The sequence below is a fragment of the Mobula birostris genome, chromosome 6, assembly GCF_030028105.1.
Source record: "Mobula birostris isolate sMobBir1 chromosome 6, sMobBir1.hap1, whole genome shotgun sequence".
Taxonomy (NCBI): domain Eukaryota; kingdom Metazoa; phylum Chordata; class Chondrichthyes; order Myliobatiformes; family Myliobatidae; genus Mobula; species Mobula birostris.
Genome location: NC_092375.1, coordinates 155,828,693 through 155,847,594, shown reverse-complemented (window position 1 = coordinate 155,847,594; position 18,902 = coordinate 155,828,693). Strand labels below are relative to the sequence as shown.

Here is an 18,902-nt window from a genome sequence, read left to right as displayed (position 1 = left end):
CCCCTCTCTGTCCTTAACGCTTGGGTGACGTGACCAAGTGCACTTCATGGCACTTTCTACGTGTGATGAACACAAGAAAATAGGAGCAGGAATAGGTCATCGGGTTCTTCAGCCTAGCCCGCCATTTTATGTGTCGTATTCTACACTTTCTCTTCTGTGGGATTCAAATCTCACAATTCATCAAGGCGAAAATGTATTTCCTCAACCACTTCTGAAGCTCCTTTTAATTATTTTAAACTGTTACCAGTAGTTACAAAGTGCTCCGATGCAAGAAACATCTCCTTTCTGTTAAACATGAAAAGAACACGCTTTGTTTCAGTTAACTCAATTACATCCCCATCCCCCTTGTTTCAAAGAAAACAAACCCAACTTGGCCAGTCTGTCCTGACAACTAAAGCTCACTCACTTTGACATTATCAAAACTGCACCGAAACCACCAAAGTTTATACATCCTTCCTGTGACGTGAACAAGTTGTACTGTACATCTCATGGCTCTCTCTAAATGTCTCGGGCGACTTCAGCACGCCGTTCTTCCACTCTGCACCTCAGCCAATAAAGACAAGCATCTTTTTGAGTAGCTTATCTGCCTGCAATGAAATGAAAAATGCCCCGCAGGTCGGTCAGCATCTGTGGAAGATGCATTGCAAACATTTTGCCTAGGCGTCTGTAGCGGAAATCAGAAACCTCTGATAGGTTGCAATGCCTCTGGTGCCTGAGGACCTTACCTTCTACACTCACAACCGTCTAACTGGGACAAATATCGCCATTCCTTCTTCGTTCTAGGTCAAAAGTCCTTGTAGAGCTCACCTCACTGAGGCACGGGTACAGGACAGGCAATGGATGGAGAAGAAATGAAGTTATAAATCCATATCCCAGGAATCTTTTTTTAAATAAATGGTACACTCTATTTTATGTATGTTATTGCCAATTTAGAATACATTTCTAAAGGAAGTATTGCTCTCGAAAACTGAAAGATGCTATTTTTCTGCGGGTTAATTGGTCGTTTACCGCGCTCTGTATTGAGGGTGATATTCAAACATCGGCCTCTAGGTGTCAGCTTTGCAGTGCTAGTTCTTCGTCCCCGAGGAACCCAGTAGCATTTGCCCAATTCCAGATCCCATCCATCGCAAACCAAAGGCGTGAGTAATATGTGCGCTTGTCAGTGAGATCTGCCGCCTGTCTTCATCCACCTTCCGCAGAGCCCGGGATTTAGGTCGCTGGCCGTTCGCATGCTCCCGCTGACAGAGCAGGCAGACTCGGGCCAAAGCTCAACGGGGCACTCCAAAGCTGTGGAGTGGTGCGGACTATCCACTCAAGGTAAATGTGATCCGAACGCGAGCATGAAGGGCCCCTATTATTCGCAAGGGAGAGCGGAGATCCCAGAGGGAAGGTATGGTTGTGTTGCCCTCTTATGCGAGAATGAGTATTTCAGAGCTTCAGACTCAATGGCAAAATCCAATTGTATAAGGCGATCTAATGCAGAGAACAACGACCTTGTTTAAACTAAATACTATCTTTCCCCTCTCTGCTGAAAAGCTTGGGTGTTTTGCCGCGTTAGTGATTGCTGTAGGTGGGGTCTGCATAGGAGGCAAAAGCTTTGGTCACATCCGAGAGGAAATAAATGCCCCCATTCCCTCGGAGAGCAGACGTTGTCACCGGAGCTGGCGAGTGGTTATTCTCGGCTGACCTCCTCCCCACAGTACAAATACCCTGCTGCACTGCAGAGCGGCGACAAGAGCTCGGCAAAACGCGTACGGTACAGAAAGAACACCTCGCCGCTTACAAGCTGCGGTTAGACTGCGCTGCGCACTCACAACATGGTTTTATTTGATGCACATGTCAAACGCTCATTGTGGGAGAACTACCAGAAATGACGTTTTATTTTATTTTTGCAAGAAGAGTGCTCTAAATTGGCACACCAGTCACGTTATTTCCACAGCCCGTGCCGCTTTGCTGCGGATGCGAAATCCTTGCGGCACTGCTATGTCCTTTGTCGTTGGCGTTAGCAAGCCATTCAGCTCCAAATGGTTTCAGAAGTGTCAGTTGATAAGGACATCCAAAGCAGAAGTTACCAGTGATTGTAAACAGCGAACGCTGGCTAGTACCTCCAAAACTGTTACCGGAATCAATTGAAATACCAGGATCATATCAGAGAAGCAACAAGTTAGAAGAAACCTTTTTGCGTTCTTCTGCTGTGGTGTTCTGGGTCTATAGAATCTCCTTACGTATACAGGTAACAAATGAAACTCCTGTTGTAGTGCACAGTCTGGCCCGCCTTTTAATCAATGCATATTATGTAAAAGAAAAGTGTCAAAACAAGTTGCGGAACGGGGAAGATCTTCATGATCAGGAATATATTTGACAAACCGGACACACAAGAAAATATTTCCACATAGGAGACAGCGCAGGAGCAAAGAATTCAAAGAAAGGGTTACCCAGTTCTACAGCATGGGGTCAATGTCAACAGAGAGAAAGCTAGAAAAAAATGAGAAAGAAAGAAAAATAGGCAGTTAAATTTTACAGTGTTATTGTTTGAAATACTTTCTTTTCCCAGTATGAATAAGATTACTGACATTTCCAGGTCCTTTTCCTCTGGGTCGAAGTGTCAGATACGAGACGGTAAGGCGAGAGCCGGAAAGTTTAGATGAGCGAGGCAAGTTTTTTTTTAAAATACAGGGAGTGGCGGCAGGTGCCTTGAATGTGCGAGGGGAGGAAGTGGAAGTAGGTGAAATCAATAATAAGACGGACAGGTTGGGGGCAAAGGGATAAAGACTTTATGCAGACGGTAGATCGACACCAGTATGGTGAGCTGAAGGATCTGTTTCTGTGCTGTGCTACTTCTGAAAATTTTATGGGTACATCAGATGTGCGTGAGTCTTGTGGTCCTGACATCATTTCTATGTCAGGGACTGGTAATTTGACCTCATTGACTGCGCTGTTTTCGACATTGAACTGTAAAGCTGAACTTACATCATGCGATCCTGGGAACAATTGTCATGGCGGGCAATCAAAAAGAAAATGTGGATACCTGAAAAATGAGATTAAAACTAGAAACTGCTGGAAACACTCAGTGGGTCAGGCAGCTTCTGGTGACGTAGAAACACTTACCATTTTAGGTCGAAGGCCCTTCATTGGAACTGCCGTGGCTGGACCAGATGGGCAGTTTGGTGTCCAAGGCCATTTCAGTGCATGGCCCTCTGCTGAAAGCATGCACTGGGCCCGGATCTCAAATAGTCTGTGACGATATTGAGAATGGCCAACAGTGCAGGCCAGATCAGATCAGTGCAGCCAGTGGTTGTGCTGAAAGTGGATGATAGTGGAGCTGGGAGTCTGGGATTACTGATACAGGTAAAATGATGGAGACTGGGAATACAAGCACAGGTAAACAGCAGAGCTGGGGCATCAGCAAAACTAACACAGATAGTGGAGCATACCAAGAATACCAAGACATATTGAGAGTTGAGGTGGAAGATCAGGGACATTACAGATAGATGGTGAAAATGTAGATATGGGAATGTTGGCAAAGATGAAAGTGAAGGACGTTGGCATAGGTAGATGAGGTGGGAGATCCAGGACACTGGGTGCAGACTGATGGTGAACTTGGAAGATTTAGTAAATTGGCACTGATTCCAGGATTGCAGTAGTTAGAAAGGGGGGAATTGGCACTGATAGAAGGGTTTTAGGGGATATGTGGTAGATCTACCTGGGGTGAGGGACTGAAGACTAAAACACATACAGTTCTGGCCTGCAGGTGGTAAGAGGTTCCGGGGAGGGGAGCAGGGGAAAGATTGTGAATGTCACACAGCTGTTCAATATAAGGATGGAGGCAAAAAGGCAGGTAACTATAGCCACTTAATTTAACATCTGTAGCTGGGAAAATGCTTGAAGCTATCATTAAAGAAGAAACAGCGAGGCATTTGGAAAGAAATGGATTCATCAGGCAGATGTAACATGGATTCAGCAAAGGCAGGTCCTTTTTGACAAACTGACCAGTACTACTTAGAGGATATAATGAACACAGTGAATAGATTTAGATTAGATTAGATTTAACTTTATTGTCACTGTGCCGAGTACAGATTCAAAACCAATGAAATGCCGTTAGCATCTGACCAGAAGTGCTAAGAATAGTGTTATTTACAAAATAACTGCGAATAAAAAGTAAGTGCTACGGCACACAAATATAAAAGTACTGAGACAGTACAATATGGGTGCAATACTGCTTAGCGCTGTGATGTGAGGTTCAGCAGGGTCACAGCCTCAGGGAAGAAGCTCTTCCTGTGTCTGCTGGTGCGGGAGCAGAGGCTCCTGTAGTGCCTACCGGATGGGAGGAGAGTAAAAAGTCCATAGTTAGGGTGAGATGCATCCTTGATTATGCTTTTCACCCTGCCCAGGCAGCGTTTATGGTAGATATTCTCAATGGTGGGCAATTGGGTATAGGGGAACAGATGGATGTTATTTACTTGGATTTCCAGAAGGTGCCACATAAAAGACTTATCCATAAGATAAGGATGCAGAGAGTTGTGGGGTGCAGTTTTAGCATGCATAGAGGATCGGTTAACGAATAGAAAGCAGGGAGTAGGGATACATGGTTGTTACTCTGGTTGACAATCAGTGGTGAGCAGTGTGCCACAGGGGTCGGTGCTGGGCTCGCAACTGTTCACGATATGCAGTAATGATCTGGAAGAGGGGACCGAGTGTAGTGTATCTACGTTTGCTGATGATGCTAAATTGAGCAGAACAGTAAATTGTGCAGAAGATACGGAGAGTCGGCAGAGAGATATAGATAGGTTAAGTGAGTGGGCAAGGTTCTTGCAAATGGAATACGATTTTGGTAAATGCAAGGTCTTCCATTTTGGTTTGCAGGTGCAGCAGGCTATCAGAAAGACAAATGGGATGTTGGCCTTCATCGCTAGAAGGACTGAATTTAGGAGGATGGAGGTTATACTGCAACTGTACAGATGAGGTCGCACCTGGAGTACTGCATGCAGTTCTGGTCTCCTTACTTGAGGAAGAATATACTGGCTTTGAAGGCAGTGCAGAGGAGTTACACCAGACTATTTCCAGAGATGAGGGGGTTAGACTATGAGGAAAGATTGAGTTACCTGGGACTGTACTCGCTGGAATTCAGAAGAATAAGAGGAGATCTTATAGAAACATATAAAATTACGAAATGGATAGATTAGATAGAGGCAGGAAAGTTGTTTCCACTGCTAGGTGTGACTAAAACAAGAGGACATAGCCTTAAGATTTGGGGGAGTAGATTTAGGTCAGAGATGAGGAGGAACTGCTTTTCCCAGAGAGTGGTGAATCTGTGGAAGTCTTTGCCCAATGAAGCGGTGGAGGCTACCTCAGTAAGTATATTTAAGACAAGATTGGATCAATTTTTGCATAGTAGGGAGTCAAAGGTTATAGGGAAAAGGCAGGTAGTGGAGATGAGTCCATGGCCAGATTGGCCGTGATGTTATTGAATGGCAGAGCAAGCTCAATGAGCCAGATGGCCTACTCCTGCTCCTATTTCTTATGTTCTTATGGGATTGACTGGCCTGCAGGCAGTATAAACTTCAGAGAGGGATGAATGGTCCTGTAGGTAGTATGGGTTTCAGGGAGGGGATAGAGGGGCCTGCAGGTGGTATGGGGTTCGGGGGATGGATAGATGGGCCTACAAGTGGTATGGCTTCAGGCAGGAGATGGGTGGGTCTGCAGGTGGTGTGGGTTTCGGGGGATGGATGGATGGGCCTGCATGTGGTATGAGCTGCAGCGGGATGGGGAATGGAATGGTTTCTTGAACTGTGAGCAAGATAACTGGTAAGCAATTGCCGTAGCTGATGGAGATCCCAGTCCACAACACCCATTGTACCTGTCCCTGCAGCCCAGGATTGGAATGTGCTTGTTTAATCTCCTTCAAAACCTTGCTCTGACTTCTTTTAGCTGCATCTGTGTCCACAGGCAGCCCACCATTTTATATCTGATCTGGAGTTGTTGTGCAGCACATTCCCACTGGGACATGGTAATTTCTGAGGAGTCTACACATAGAACTCTGAAAAAGAACTTGAACCCAAAGCTTTCTGATTGTACTTGAACAGTGGCTTCCACATCCTGGACACATCCCAAAGGGTTCAACAGGAAATACATTTCTTGAATTATGGCATTTACTGTTTGCAAGCAAACACTTCAGCCAACTTTTACATTCCCCAGCAGTGAACTCGAGGTCTTCCTTCTTTCTGATGCTCAGCCACACACTGGCTAATTTTACCAGAGAACTATCATTTCACAGTCTTTATGCTATAACTATCACTTTACTATTTGTTACACTGTCATATTTTAATGCTATTTTATGGAGTGCAACAGAATAATTGTTAATGTAATTGACTCTTAGCCCAGAGATCCACATCACTTATCCAGAGGATGTGAGCTGAAGTTAAATGAGGACTGACTATGCACTTGAACTTTACTTTCCCTGGCTTTGTTCTGCCCCATTAGTAGAAATGGGTTTATTGTCAAAGAGGTGGCTATAATGGTTCATAGCACTGACACAAGTTTGGACCAACATGGGGACTAAAGCCTTTTCCTGATGCCTTTCTCAGCTGATGAAATGGTATCCTTCTGTATTGGACCCCTGTCATGGTATGTGTTGGCAATGACTGAACCCAGGAAGAATGACAGACTCCCATGTAGAGAGAAGGAAACAAAATTTTATATATAGGAATTCCAACAGAATACTTTTAGCTTGACGGAGCGACACTGTGAGATGAATCATTCTCGAAGCAGATGGACCCTCTGATAAGCTTTAATTAGGAGTGCCATTTAAATAATCACAGTATGTGTGAAGACCATGGCAGTCAAAATAAATGTGACAAGATTAAACAGAAGGCACAAGGGCTTAATGATTCTAGATAAGACAACAATTAACCAATACAGGTGCTCAGGGCTCAGGGCAGGTCTACTTGCAGAAAGCACAGTGTGGAAGACCTCTGTGCGCTTCATTTATGTTACTCGTAAAGCCATCCAAACAGGATGAGTCCTGAAGGTCAAAGCTGCATTTTTGAAATGGTTGGGGAATCAATACACGTGAATAACCGACTCAAAGATGTTCTAAACAGTATGAATAATGAAGATTGTTGATAACCTCTACACTGCCTTACAATGATCACCAATTGTACAGATAGAGTTGCTTTACAGCAGTTCTTTGGCAATACTTCCCACACCAGTGACCTTTATCAGATGGTTGGGACCTCTATGTTTCCCTTCAGGACACACCTTCATGTCATAAACATATCGTGACATTTCACTGCTAGTTTCGTCATCAACAGCTTAAAACATCAGTTTACTATTACTTTGTGAGCACCTCCAACAGACAGTCTGTGTTGGTTCAAGGTGAAGATGCCCCTGCTCACTACCTCCTTCTCAAGAGTAATTACAGTCCAAAGGCAAAAAGTCTCAAGTTTGTCCGTGACCTCTGCATCCCAAAAATGAATTCAAAATAAACATTGACATGTTATTAAACAGCAAATAAAGATTTGCTTGATATATTTGCATAAAGCTAAATGACTACATGATGCATTGATAGTCCATGGTATTAGTGCTATTTTTAATTACTTGATATAAACTGTATACACAAGTTGTTTTAGAGAAGTCAATGGCAATGAATCATCAAAGATCTGAACTCACAGCAAACCAAATGTACATTACAAGTCACCTTGGGGATAACCACGCATACTTAGCATTTGTGTAACAGTAATCATTGACACATTGACTTCACATTTAAAATGATTTCTGTTTTTATACAAAGTAATAGGCCTGCAGAACGAGTTTTCTTTCTTAAAGTTGTTGCCTGCTATGGAAGTTATATCCATTGGTAGAGCAACCATTTTGTTCCAATCTCCATTTCCGAATGTAATTTATTGGAGGTTTAAGGAGGTTTTTTTTTAAACCTGGCTTTCTAACTTAGAAGTGTCAGATGGAATATGCTGGCTTTACTTTCTCATCAGCAATGTTTTGTGATCCAAAGGTTCTTCAGAAGTCAAGAGTGAGGCTTAAAACTTGTTGCATGTCTTCCCCCTTCCTTTCTAGTACCTGTACTTTTTATTTTGGCATTTCCCCCTTCCTTTCTGGCCACGAAGAAGGGTCTCAGCATGAAACATCGACTGTTTATTCTTTTACATTCAGCCTGACCTGCTGAATTCCTCCAGCATTTTGCATGTGTTTTGCTCTGGATTTCCAGAATTTGCAGAATCTCTTGTGTTAAGGATTTGCTGCTCCACTGCAAAGTCTCTTCGAGAGATGCCTCCCCTGAAGAAGTTTAAATCTTCTCCTCAACGGGAGTTCAGTGAGACCATCTCTCAATGCAACCCTTCTGTGTTTTCTGCTGTTCTCTGAATTCTCCTTCCTCTCCCCCCACATTTTGTTCTGGCATCTTCCACCTTCTTTTCTAGTCCCAAAGAAGGATCTCAGCTTGAAATGTCAACTATTTATTTATTGCCATAGATGCTGCCTGACCTGTTGATTCCCTCCAGCATTTTGTTTGTGTTTCTCTGGATTTCCAGCATTTGTAGAATCTCTTCTGTTTATGATTGTTTTATTAAGTGTTACAAAAACAAAGAATAGAAAGGAAGAACAAGCATGGTGAGAGACAAAGGGAAAAAAAAGGGAAGATTAAAAGCAGCACACAGACAAAATACTGGAGGAACTATGGCAGGCAGCATCTATGGAAATGAGTAGATAGTCAATGTTTGGGGCAAGACCCTTTTTCAGGTCAAGTTGTGCGGTCTTCCCATACCAGACTAGTGATAATCGAAATTCCATCACAAATTCCATTGATAACAGGTAACAAATAAAATAGCCAGATTCAAATAACACGACACCTGCCAACTGAAGCCAAGAAGTTTCCGGAAAAATAGAGGCAGCTGTAACCACTGGAAAACTCGCTGAACAATTACAGCACATGTATGTAAGTGGTTATGTAAAAATACCAGCAAACTTAAGGAAGTTAAACTACAAGAAAAATAACAACTCTGCATCCGATCCAACACCACTAACAGGAAAGATTATAAAACTCTCCATCGAGGAATCTGCTCTTGGTCTTCCTGCTCCTGATCAGGTAACGATTAAGTCACGGCTTAAGTTTATGTGAAGGAAAATGACCTCGTGCCTTCATTCTCAGTGGAAGTTGTGCTAGTTTTGAGAAGTGTTCTTGTTTTTGCATTTTTCTGTTCAAATTCATCTGCATACAGCCATGTGTAAAATGAGGCATGATGAGCAGCATCTTAGATTCTACTTATTTAAAAGGTGTTACTTTATACTTACTCCTTTATATGTTTCATGGTGGTAATATGTACACTTTAATTCAAACATCATTGCTCCCAGCTATGTCCATCCCTGTCACAATTATTTGACACCTCACATAAATCCCACCACAATCTCTCTTCTTTCAAGGAAAATGAACCCAGCTGTGCCTATCTCTCCTGTCAACATCCTTACAAATCTCCTCTGTAGCCTCTATTTGTTCTGTTACATCCTTCCTGTAGCATGATCATATCCTTCCTGAATGGCTCAAATCTTCTAGCTGTAATTTAGTTCACATTTTACTCAAGTCAATGCCTCAGCTGATAAAGGCAAGTATCCTATTAAGCCTTCTTAAACATCTTATCTATCTGTCCCACATGGCAGTCTACAGCTCCCTTTGTTTTTCTACAAGTCTCAGTATCTTCACATATGCTACCCAGCCCCTGATCATTCTTACTCTTTTGCATCTACATACTCAGGTTGTTAATATTTTTCTCTAGTCAGGAACTATCACCGTTACCGCTAGCCATTCCACCAATTGTGGCATCATTGACAGCTTTTCTAATCATGGCTAGGTTTGAATTCAAATCATTGCATGTTTTGCAGAGACCAAAATATCTGAAACTGGTTCTCGTGGAACATTGAGTCATTAAAATTCCCATGGATCAGTACACTTTGCTGTCTCTTACATAGTCTGTATTTGATCTACTTTCCTGTGGATCCCATAGCCTTTTGCTTTTGTGACCTTGCAGGCCCTTGTAAATGCTTTGCTAAAATCCATGCAGATGACATTCTATGACATGCTTTTCTCATTAACCTTCCACAATACCACTGCAAAGTCCTCGGAGAATTTAAGTGAGACGTCACCTTAATAAATTCATGATTACTGTTGTGTACCTCTCTATATGTTGACTAATGTATTCTCTTAATTTTTTATCTAATAACCTATGCAACACTAAAGGGATTGACAGACTTGTAGTCATTTTGTTCTTTCTGCTTATGAAACCATTGGTCCCACATTTGCTTATCGGCACTCATCCTGAAACCAGAGGATTGGAAAGTAACGGTCAGAGATTATGTTATTTCCTCCCTTGCCTTTTTTAAGAACCTGGGGGCTACATTTAATCCAGGCATGGTGATTAATCCACTTTCAAAGGTGCTGGACATTTTAGTTTGACTTCCCACTCTTGGTTTATAATTTTTAGTACATTACATTTTAATTTTTATGCAAATATCTGTATAATTCCGTCTGCTATAAAGCATTAATTTCCAAGATAATGCCTTTAATAATTACATTGTTGCCAAAAACTACATCTACATCGAAACATACAGTGAAATGTGCATCAAATCAGATCAGAGAGGATTGTGCAGGCAGCTCGCAAGTGTCACCACGGTTCCAGCACCAACATAGTGTGCCCACAACTCACGAACACTAACCGTACACGTTTAGAATGCGGGAGGAGGTTGGAGCAACTGGAGGAGACACTAGTCAGAGGAGAGCGTACAAACTCCTTATAGACAGCAGCAGCAATGAAACCCTGATCTTACAGCTGGCACTGTAAAGCGACTGCATTAACCGCTTCGCCACTGCTATGAATTTTAGGAACTGGGGTGGAGGTGGGCTGAGTCAAAGAATGGAACTGGCAGCATTGTTTTTGTATTGAGCTGGTATGGTTTTGAAGGATCTAACAGCCACTTTCTTTGCCGTAACCATTCTGTGAAGTGTCTGTCTGATACTGAGTTGGATAATCAATATTTAGTTGGAAGTACTTTGGACTGTGGAAGTTTCAGAGTGCTCACTTTTACCTTCTCAAGGGCAGCTGGGAACGATCTATGTAAACTGGTCTTGGAAACAACAATGTTCTGAAAATAAATTCTAAGAAAGTTGGCATGAGCTGAAAGAAAACAGTGGCAAGTGCCTGTTGAGGTAAAATGAGAACATTCCATTAGCCTAGAAACTTTGAACATTGCCAAGAATTCTAGACAAATTAGCAACAGATCTACAGAAAGTTGTTAATACAATCTCTTCTCCCATTGCATTATTCAAGCGATAAAGTCAAGCTCTTTTTCTCTCTCACACTCTTTTAAAATTTGTTTTACATGTTTTGCACTTAAATGTTTTCACAATTGACATTTTGAAACTAAGGTTATTTGATGCTCTAGTTAGTTATTGAATTATATATTAGTTTGACAATATTATTTTCTGTATATTTTGTTCTGTAAAACTAACAGAGACATTTAAGAGAACACAAGGATCTGATATAGTCAACCACTGATTTATAATTTCACTGCACAGTTTTACACACAATGTGAAATAAAACTTCAGGTATAAATAAATCAAAGGCTTCTTGTGAAAATGGCGAAGGCAAGTGGCTTTTGGTGTTGTAGAAAACTTCAGATCTCAATTTCAGTTTCATTGTAATGTCAGAATGGCTTAGAACACCCTTGTAAAGTCTCTAGTGATGGAAACTTAAGGCACTTGTCTCAACAATTAAGAACACACTACAGAATGCATGTAGTAGTTGTCATGTGCAGTTATTTAAACCAGTGATTACAAGGTAAATTTCAATTGGTTATCACTTCAGGCAATATTGTAAGTATACCTCCTGCTGACTAAACAGCAGAGTAACATTGTACTCAAATGGTGCAAAGATGCATTGTCTCAATTATCACATTGCTGGAGGTAACGTCGATGAGAAAGAAGTGGAACAGTAAGCAGTGGACCAATGGTGCTAACTACAATTTTAAAAAAAAAGATAGTCTTTGAGAGATTAGGTATGTATATGTTGCTGGCTTTTATTAATTGCCTTTCATCGCTGACATTTTCAGTGGAGATGTGGATTAAATGTCTGTTCGTAGTTGTGATAGTTCTGCAATGACATTCAAAGCTCGATGACATTTTTAAGTGGAGCCAGGCAAATCAGTAAAGCTGGAATAATTAGACAGTGACCTTTGGACCAGTGTCATTTAAGATTACCCTGAGATTCGCTTACTTGAGTGTACAGTGAATATAGATCTCAGAGAGATCAAGTACCAAAGTGTGGCAAAGCATTTCCGTTAAATACTGTTCTTAATACCAAAAGTTCTTCTTGCTGGGCAGTCACTTTCTGCAGACTGAACATGGTAGATTGAAGATATCATTGCAAAGCACTGCTGAAATGTCATCTGCAATATACCTTTTTAATTGTATGCTGACCATGCTGGAGTAAGTTAAATATTAAACTGAAGCAATTTTGGTGCCGTTATTCTGTGTAGCTCTATGTTAAAGGGGAATTGCCTTTATTTTCAAAATGTTTGTGAAGCCTTTTTTCATATCTTTTTTAACATGTAAGCTACCACATGACTTTCAAATGATATTGTGACTCCTATGATGTGGTTTTTCTTGTTTATTTCCTAGAATTGAAAGCTACATATCAAAAATTATTTTTTGGCAAGGTCCATTTATTAGCACTCATTTATATTGAATTAATCGTGTTTTCTGTAGAAGATATTCAATGGAGGATGAAAATTAAAACGGACTTTGTTCTTGGCTTAGGCATTGCAATTGGTATTCAAGTATATAGTTCGTTAATCAGTGCAAGGCTGAAGTAGAGAATGATTACTGTATGCGCTGATGGTGAACTGAGACATGTATTTGTTCATATTGATCTGGAGACTGAAGATCCACTCTCAATATTTTAAGAACAGCTCCTTCCCATCCGCCATATAGATACCTAGGTGGTCCATGAACTCATGAACACTGCCTCATTATTCACCTTTCGCGCTATTTATTTTGTAACTTACAGTAATGTTTATGCTGTGCAAAGCAACAAATTTCACAATGTATGTCAGTGATACACTGATTTTGATACTGAGACAAAAACATAAAATAATTAAGACAATTGCTGCCCCATGTCAAAAAGAATACGTGAAATTTCAGTTTGCTTAAAATTGAGTGAGGAGCTTTCAACTTGTGAGATGGAGGCTAGGTTTCTTTTACTGATGGTAAGATATGATATGGCGAAAGCTAATAACAGCAGTGTTGAGCAGGAGCCGGTGGAAGTAGATTGCTAACTCAACATCTGACATGTGGGAGTCTATTAAAGGCCACTTCACCCATTTCAATTCTACTTCCCATTCCGACATATCAGTCCATGGCTACTTCTACTGCCATGGGGAGGCCACACTCAGGTTGGAGGAGCAACACCTTATATTCTGTCTGGGTAGCCTCCAACCTGATGGCATGAACATCGATTTCTCGAACTTTCAGTAATTGACCCCCACCCTCCCCTCTCCATTCCCCAATCCCATTTCTCTCTCTCACCGTATATCCTTACTGGCCCATCACCTCCCTCTGGTGCTCCTCCCCCTTCCCTTTCTTCCAAGGCCTTCTGTCCTCTCCTATCAGATTGCCCGTTCTCTGACCCTTTATCTCTTTCATCAGTCAACTTCCCAGTTCTTTCCTTCACCCCTCCCCCTCTTGGTTTCATCTGTCTCCTGCTACATTGTACTTCTTTCTCCACCTCCCCCCCCCCACCCTCTTACTCTGACTTCACGTCTCTTTTTTTTCAGTCCTGATGAAGTGTCATGGCTGAAATGTCGATTGTTTACTCTTTTCCATAGATGCTACTTGGCCTGCTGAGTTCCTCCAGCACTTTGTGTGTGTTACCTTGATTTCCAGCATCTGCAGATTTTCTCATCTTTTGAAGGTCAACTGGTTAGAGTTCAAAGCCAGCATGTTCCTGTGAGGATGAAAGATAAAGATGGAAGAGTTGGATTGATATTCTAGGATATGCCAAAATTAAAAAGGAGAGAGTGTTGTGTGCACTGGGAAACATTAATGTGGATAAGTCCCCAAGGGCCTGACGGAAGCTGTTCCTCGATTCTAAGAGAGGCAAGGAAGGACGTTGCTAGGGCTTGACAGAGATCTTTGTATAGGTAAAGTCTCAGAAGATTAGTGAATAGCCACTGTTGTCCCTTTGTTTCAGGAGGCCAACAGGAACCAACCTGGAGTCATAAGCCAGTGGTAGGGACATTGCTGGAGGAGGTTCTTAGGGACAGGATTTACTTGCACTTGGAAAAGTATAGACTAAATAGGGAAAGCCAGCATGGCTTTGTTTGAGGGAAGATTAGTTAGACTGACATCTTAGTCTTTACAGACATGTTGAGCCAAAGTGCCTGATCCTGCATTGTATTTCTGTGTTCTTATGTAGTTTTTCAAACTGACTAATATGCTTTTTACTTTATCATAGATACCAATCTAATCTACTTGTGGGTGTAACTTCTTCCTTATGTATTAGAAAGGAAGTGCAAATTCTGGAATTTGTACCTCTTGGGACAGCATGACAAGAAAGTAATGATCGGATTGTTGAATTTGAAAAAAGGTCACTGAGAACTTTAGTCTAGCAACACGGCAGTTTGGTTCTGAAGAACCTCAAAGTAGAGCTTCAAGATTTCATTACTGTGTGTTCAATAAACAATGCAATCATTGTGATACTTTATTCTCAATGACCATTTTGACAAGGTCAAGGATTTATAAATTCTTGAGTTTTAGTTGTCATGTGTAGTGTGCCTGCTGATTAACTCATCAAATGAATGAATGAATGCTCCATTATCCAGATGATTTTGCAGAGTTCACCTGGGTCACAGTTATCTACGCTGAGCAATACTATTTCTAATAATCATTTTGCTTCATCAATGGAAGTTAACTGTGATTTTTCTCAAGTTTTTGCATGAAAAGTTGTTGGGAGTGTAAGAACAGTAATTGCCATAAAATGGGAGCCCCGCCTTCCAATGCAGCAACTCAGAGGAGCTGTGGCCACCCTCTTAGTGACGTCTTGATGCCTGAAGATTCTTGAACTGGAAAATAGGGGTCTGACATCTGACTATTGAACATTGCTTCAAGCCTTCAGCTGTCAAATCTTGGGAAGGATCTTGAAAGCCGGTGGGAAAGGACTTCTCCCAGCTTCGTACCGAATTTGTAGTGGATACTGGACACCAGTTTCCCCTAATGATGTGCAATAATGGTGTGTTTCCTGACATTTGAGGAGTTAAATGAGAGGGGAATTATGGTGCAGATCGCTTGCTTCTCAGGAAGACAACTTAAGTGTGATTTTCATCACCAAATAACCTTGTCATTTGTACTGCCTTGAGATGAATGAGACATACCTCATTCTTGGCTGGTGCTCACTGACATGCAGCTGGCAAGCCTCTTCACATTTGGAGGTGGCAAGATTTCCTAATTCATAGTTCTGCATTGTAAGGAAGTGTGGGATCAAGCAGCTGATCACAGGAAAGGGGATAAACTCCCTTTGCCTCGACGGTCTTGAGTTCATGCTATAACGAAACAGTTTGTCTTCTGGGAGAGAGTTTCTGTTACATTTTGAAATTTCGATTCACGACATATGAGTTATGAGTTCATGAGTTAATTTATTGTTCTATGTGCAAGTATGAGATTCAACCTAAAAATTACTGAGAGAGGTAGAGGCATTTCTTAGAACGCCTCTCTTTATTGGGAAGTATCTCTTGCATATGGATGATTAAAAATTATTTCAACTTTTGGATGTTAAGTTTAATTAAAGCATCTTGATTTAACAGATATCAAAGAACAAACACTTTGGAGAAATTAAACTCTATTTGAAGATTAACATTAGGTCGGACAAAATAAAAAATGACCCTGAATTGCTGCCAAACTGAGCAGAACACCAATGATTTCCGTATATAAAATTTCTGCAAGCATATTCCACAATAAAAGCAATGAACACGTTCAAAATATATTCTTTTTCTGCAGATTACCATGTATGTAAGTAGAAGTTTTGTGCCAGTTAACGAAAGTAAAATGTTATTAACCTGAAACATTAAGCCTGCTTCCTTGAGTGCTGCCTGATTTGCTGAATATTCCACCATTTCTTGTTCTTATACCATTTTTAGATGACGCACACTGTAAGTCAAAAGGACTCTGGTCTTCCGTTAGTATAATAACCAATTTAGTAGGACTTCATCAATATAAGCAAACTCATCTTCACCAAGATCCAACAACCAGGGAAGGTTTAGCTAGTTCACTCAGTACCATGTACAAGCACACTATTTGTTACAGGAAGAGTAATGTTTATGGAACCCTTCATTTCCCTTAGAGCTCAGGGTATAATTAATTTTAATAACACAGATTGAAAGAACTCACCAGAATTTAAAGTCAGCAATAATTGTCACCTCTCCGAATAGGCTTCAGCTATGTTACAGAGCTTTTTTTTCCTGAAGCAGTCTAGAATTTCTGAGGTGCATTTTTAATTTTTGTCAAAGATTTACTTAAAAGAACATCTGAAGACAAACACCAATTGCGCTTGGCATTGCACAGTAGGGAAAAACTCAGTATGATTTCCAGATTTATTTGTTTTGTACAGTATTACCTTACTGGTTGCTGAGCAAAGGTCTTTTGATATTTAAGTCTTTTCCAGTCGTATTGCAGATTGCAGGGGATTGCCCACGGCTATAGTAATGCAATAACCCTTGTAAAAGCACAAAGTGCTTTGGATTTAACTGGCCTTATGACATGTACATGTGCCATGTTAAAGGAGGTGTAAATAATATCAATATTATTCATCAAGTAATTAAAAGTTTGATAATTTACACAAAAATATGTAATCGTCCCTCAAGAATATGCCCAGCATTGCAAACATCTCCTTCAATGAGTGGACCTGCTTCAAAATGCAGAAATTATAGACTTACTGAGTAACGAGTATAAATCTGCATGGTTTCACAGCAGCAAACAGATGGTCAGAGGCAAATAGCCTTTTTACATGTTATAATGGATCTCTGTTTCTTTCTTTCAGGAGAACTGCCCACACAGACATCTAGCTCTCAAAATGTCAGAAGTTCTGAGTGCACTAGTCCATGCCTCAGAAAAATCTGCAAACATTGCTCGTGCTTGCAAACAAGAGGAGGCGCTCTTCCAGCTTTTGGTGCAGGAAAAAAAAGGCAGTGAGAAAAATAAGAAATTTGTCAGTGATTTCAAAACACTGGCAGACGTGTTGGTTCAGGAGGCAATCAAGCATGACATGGGAAAAAAAGTAAGTACTGGGAAATAACAACAGCAGTTAATTAAAGGAAATATTTATGTAGCTTTCTCAGTGTCTGGAAACACTTAGCTTGAACCTGATTTATTATGATACGTATAGTAGTTATTATGGTATGTGCTGCAGGAGTGTATATCTTTTGTCAAATTTTTTTTCATGTGTGGACATCAACTGCTGTATGTATTTCTTGGAAGCATTCTGCAAGTCAAGCTGACCTGTGAAGGGAGAAAGCAAGTTCAAGTTTACTTATCATTAAACCCTACATGAACACGGCTAAACGAAACACTGTTCCTCCGGGACCAAGATACAAAATATACACAGCACAAAGCACATGCCACACATTCTAGAGAGCAAGCAAATATACATTCATACCATAAAATTAAAATATTAAAAATATAACCAAGTTAACATTTCAACTTGCACCTGAATCTTTAACTCCATTTTTCTTTCTATAGCTGCTGCCTGACCTATTGAGTATTTCCAGCATTTTCAGTTTTTATTTGAGATTGCCAACACCTGCAGATGTTTATTCAGTGGATTCCAGTTAATTAGGAAACATTGGGACCAGTACATCTTGGCCCAATGAAGCAGCTGCCCCAATTAGCTGAAGTTTCTTGGAAATAATTAAAAAGGTACTGCATAAAAAAGACAAACTACCATTTACCTGAATTAAAATATGTGTTTAAATGAAACACACAGAACAAATTTGAACATTCTCAAACTGCGTATTAGTTCCCTATAGTTATCAATTGGAGGAATTAAGCTGCCATGTTCTTTAGTTTTACTGTAAATGAACTAAATCAGCACAGACATCTAATGTAGATAATGGACTGCCTTCATACAATTTTTGACAATTGCATCCGCCAAATCTTCATTTTCATTGTTAGAAGGTGATCGTCGATATGTTTAAATTCTTCATAGTTTCTAAGTTGTATTGAAATGGAGGCAATTAGGGAGCTTAGAACACTTGGGAACCGGTAATCACAATATGATTGTGTTCAACTTGAAATTTGATAGGGAGAAAGTAAAGTCTGACATGGCAGTATTTCAATTGAGTAAGGGAAACTACAGTGGTATGAGGGAGGAGCTGGCCAAAGTAAATTGGAAGGAGCTGCTGGCAAGGGTGTCAGCAGAGCAGCAATGGCGTGCGTTTCTGGGAAAAATGAGGAAGGTGCAGGGCATGTGTATTCCAAAAATGAAGAAATACTTAAATGGTAAAATAGTACAACCGTGGCTGACAAGGGAAGTCAAACCTATTGTGAAAGCAAAAGAAAGGGCGTACAACAAAGCAAAAATTAGTGTGAAGACTGAGGATTGGGAAGTTTTTAAAAACCTACAGAGAGCAACTAAAAAAAGTCATTAGAAGGGAAAAGATGAAATATGAAAGCAAAGAGTTTGTTTCAAGTATGTTAAAAATAAAAGAGAAATGAGAGTGGATATAAGACCACTAGAAAATGAGACAGGAGAAATAATAACAGGGGACAAGGAGATGGCTGATGAACTAAATGAGTATTTTGCGTCTATCTTCACTGTGGAAGACACTAGCAGTATGCCTGATGTAGTGTGTGA

At 40.7% G+C, this 18,902-nt stretch overlaps 1 protein-coding gene across 3 annotated transcripts in view; it reads left to right on the top strand.

Annotated features, from left to right (window-relative positions):
• Nucleotides 1-1,090: 1,090 nt before the first annotated feature.
• LOC140199493 (inositol polyphosphate 1-phosphatase-like) overlaps nucleotides 1,091-18,902 on the top strand; it is a 61,423-nt gene continuing 43,611 nt past the window's right edge. The window contains exons 1-2 of one of the 3 annotated variants that reach the window (XM_072261685.1): nucleotides 1,091-1,317; nucleotides 17,091-17,327. In XM_072261685.1, the coding sequence (XP_072117786.1) occupies nucleotides 17,124-17,327 (204 nt within the window). In that variant the 5' untranslated portion in view covers nucleotides 1,091-1,317; nucleotides 17,091-17,123. Of the gene's footprint in view, nucleotides 1,318-1,685; nucleotides 2,234-15,163; nucleotides 16,064-17,090; nucleotides 17,328-18,902 lie in introns of those variants that run through there. The other 2 variants (XM_072261684.1, XM_072261683.1) reach the window with 2 other exon arrangements.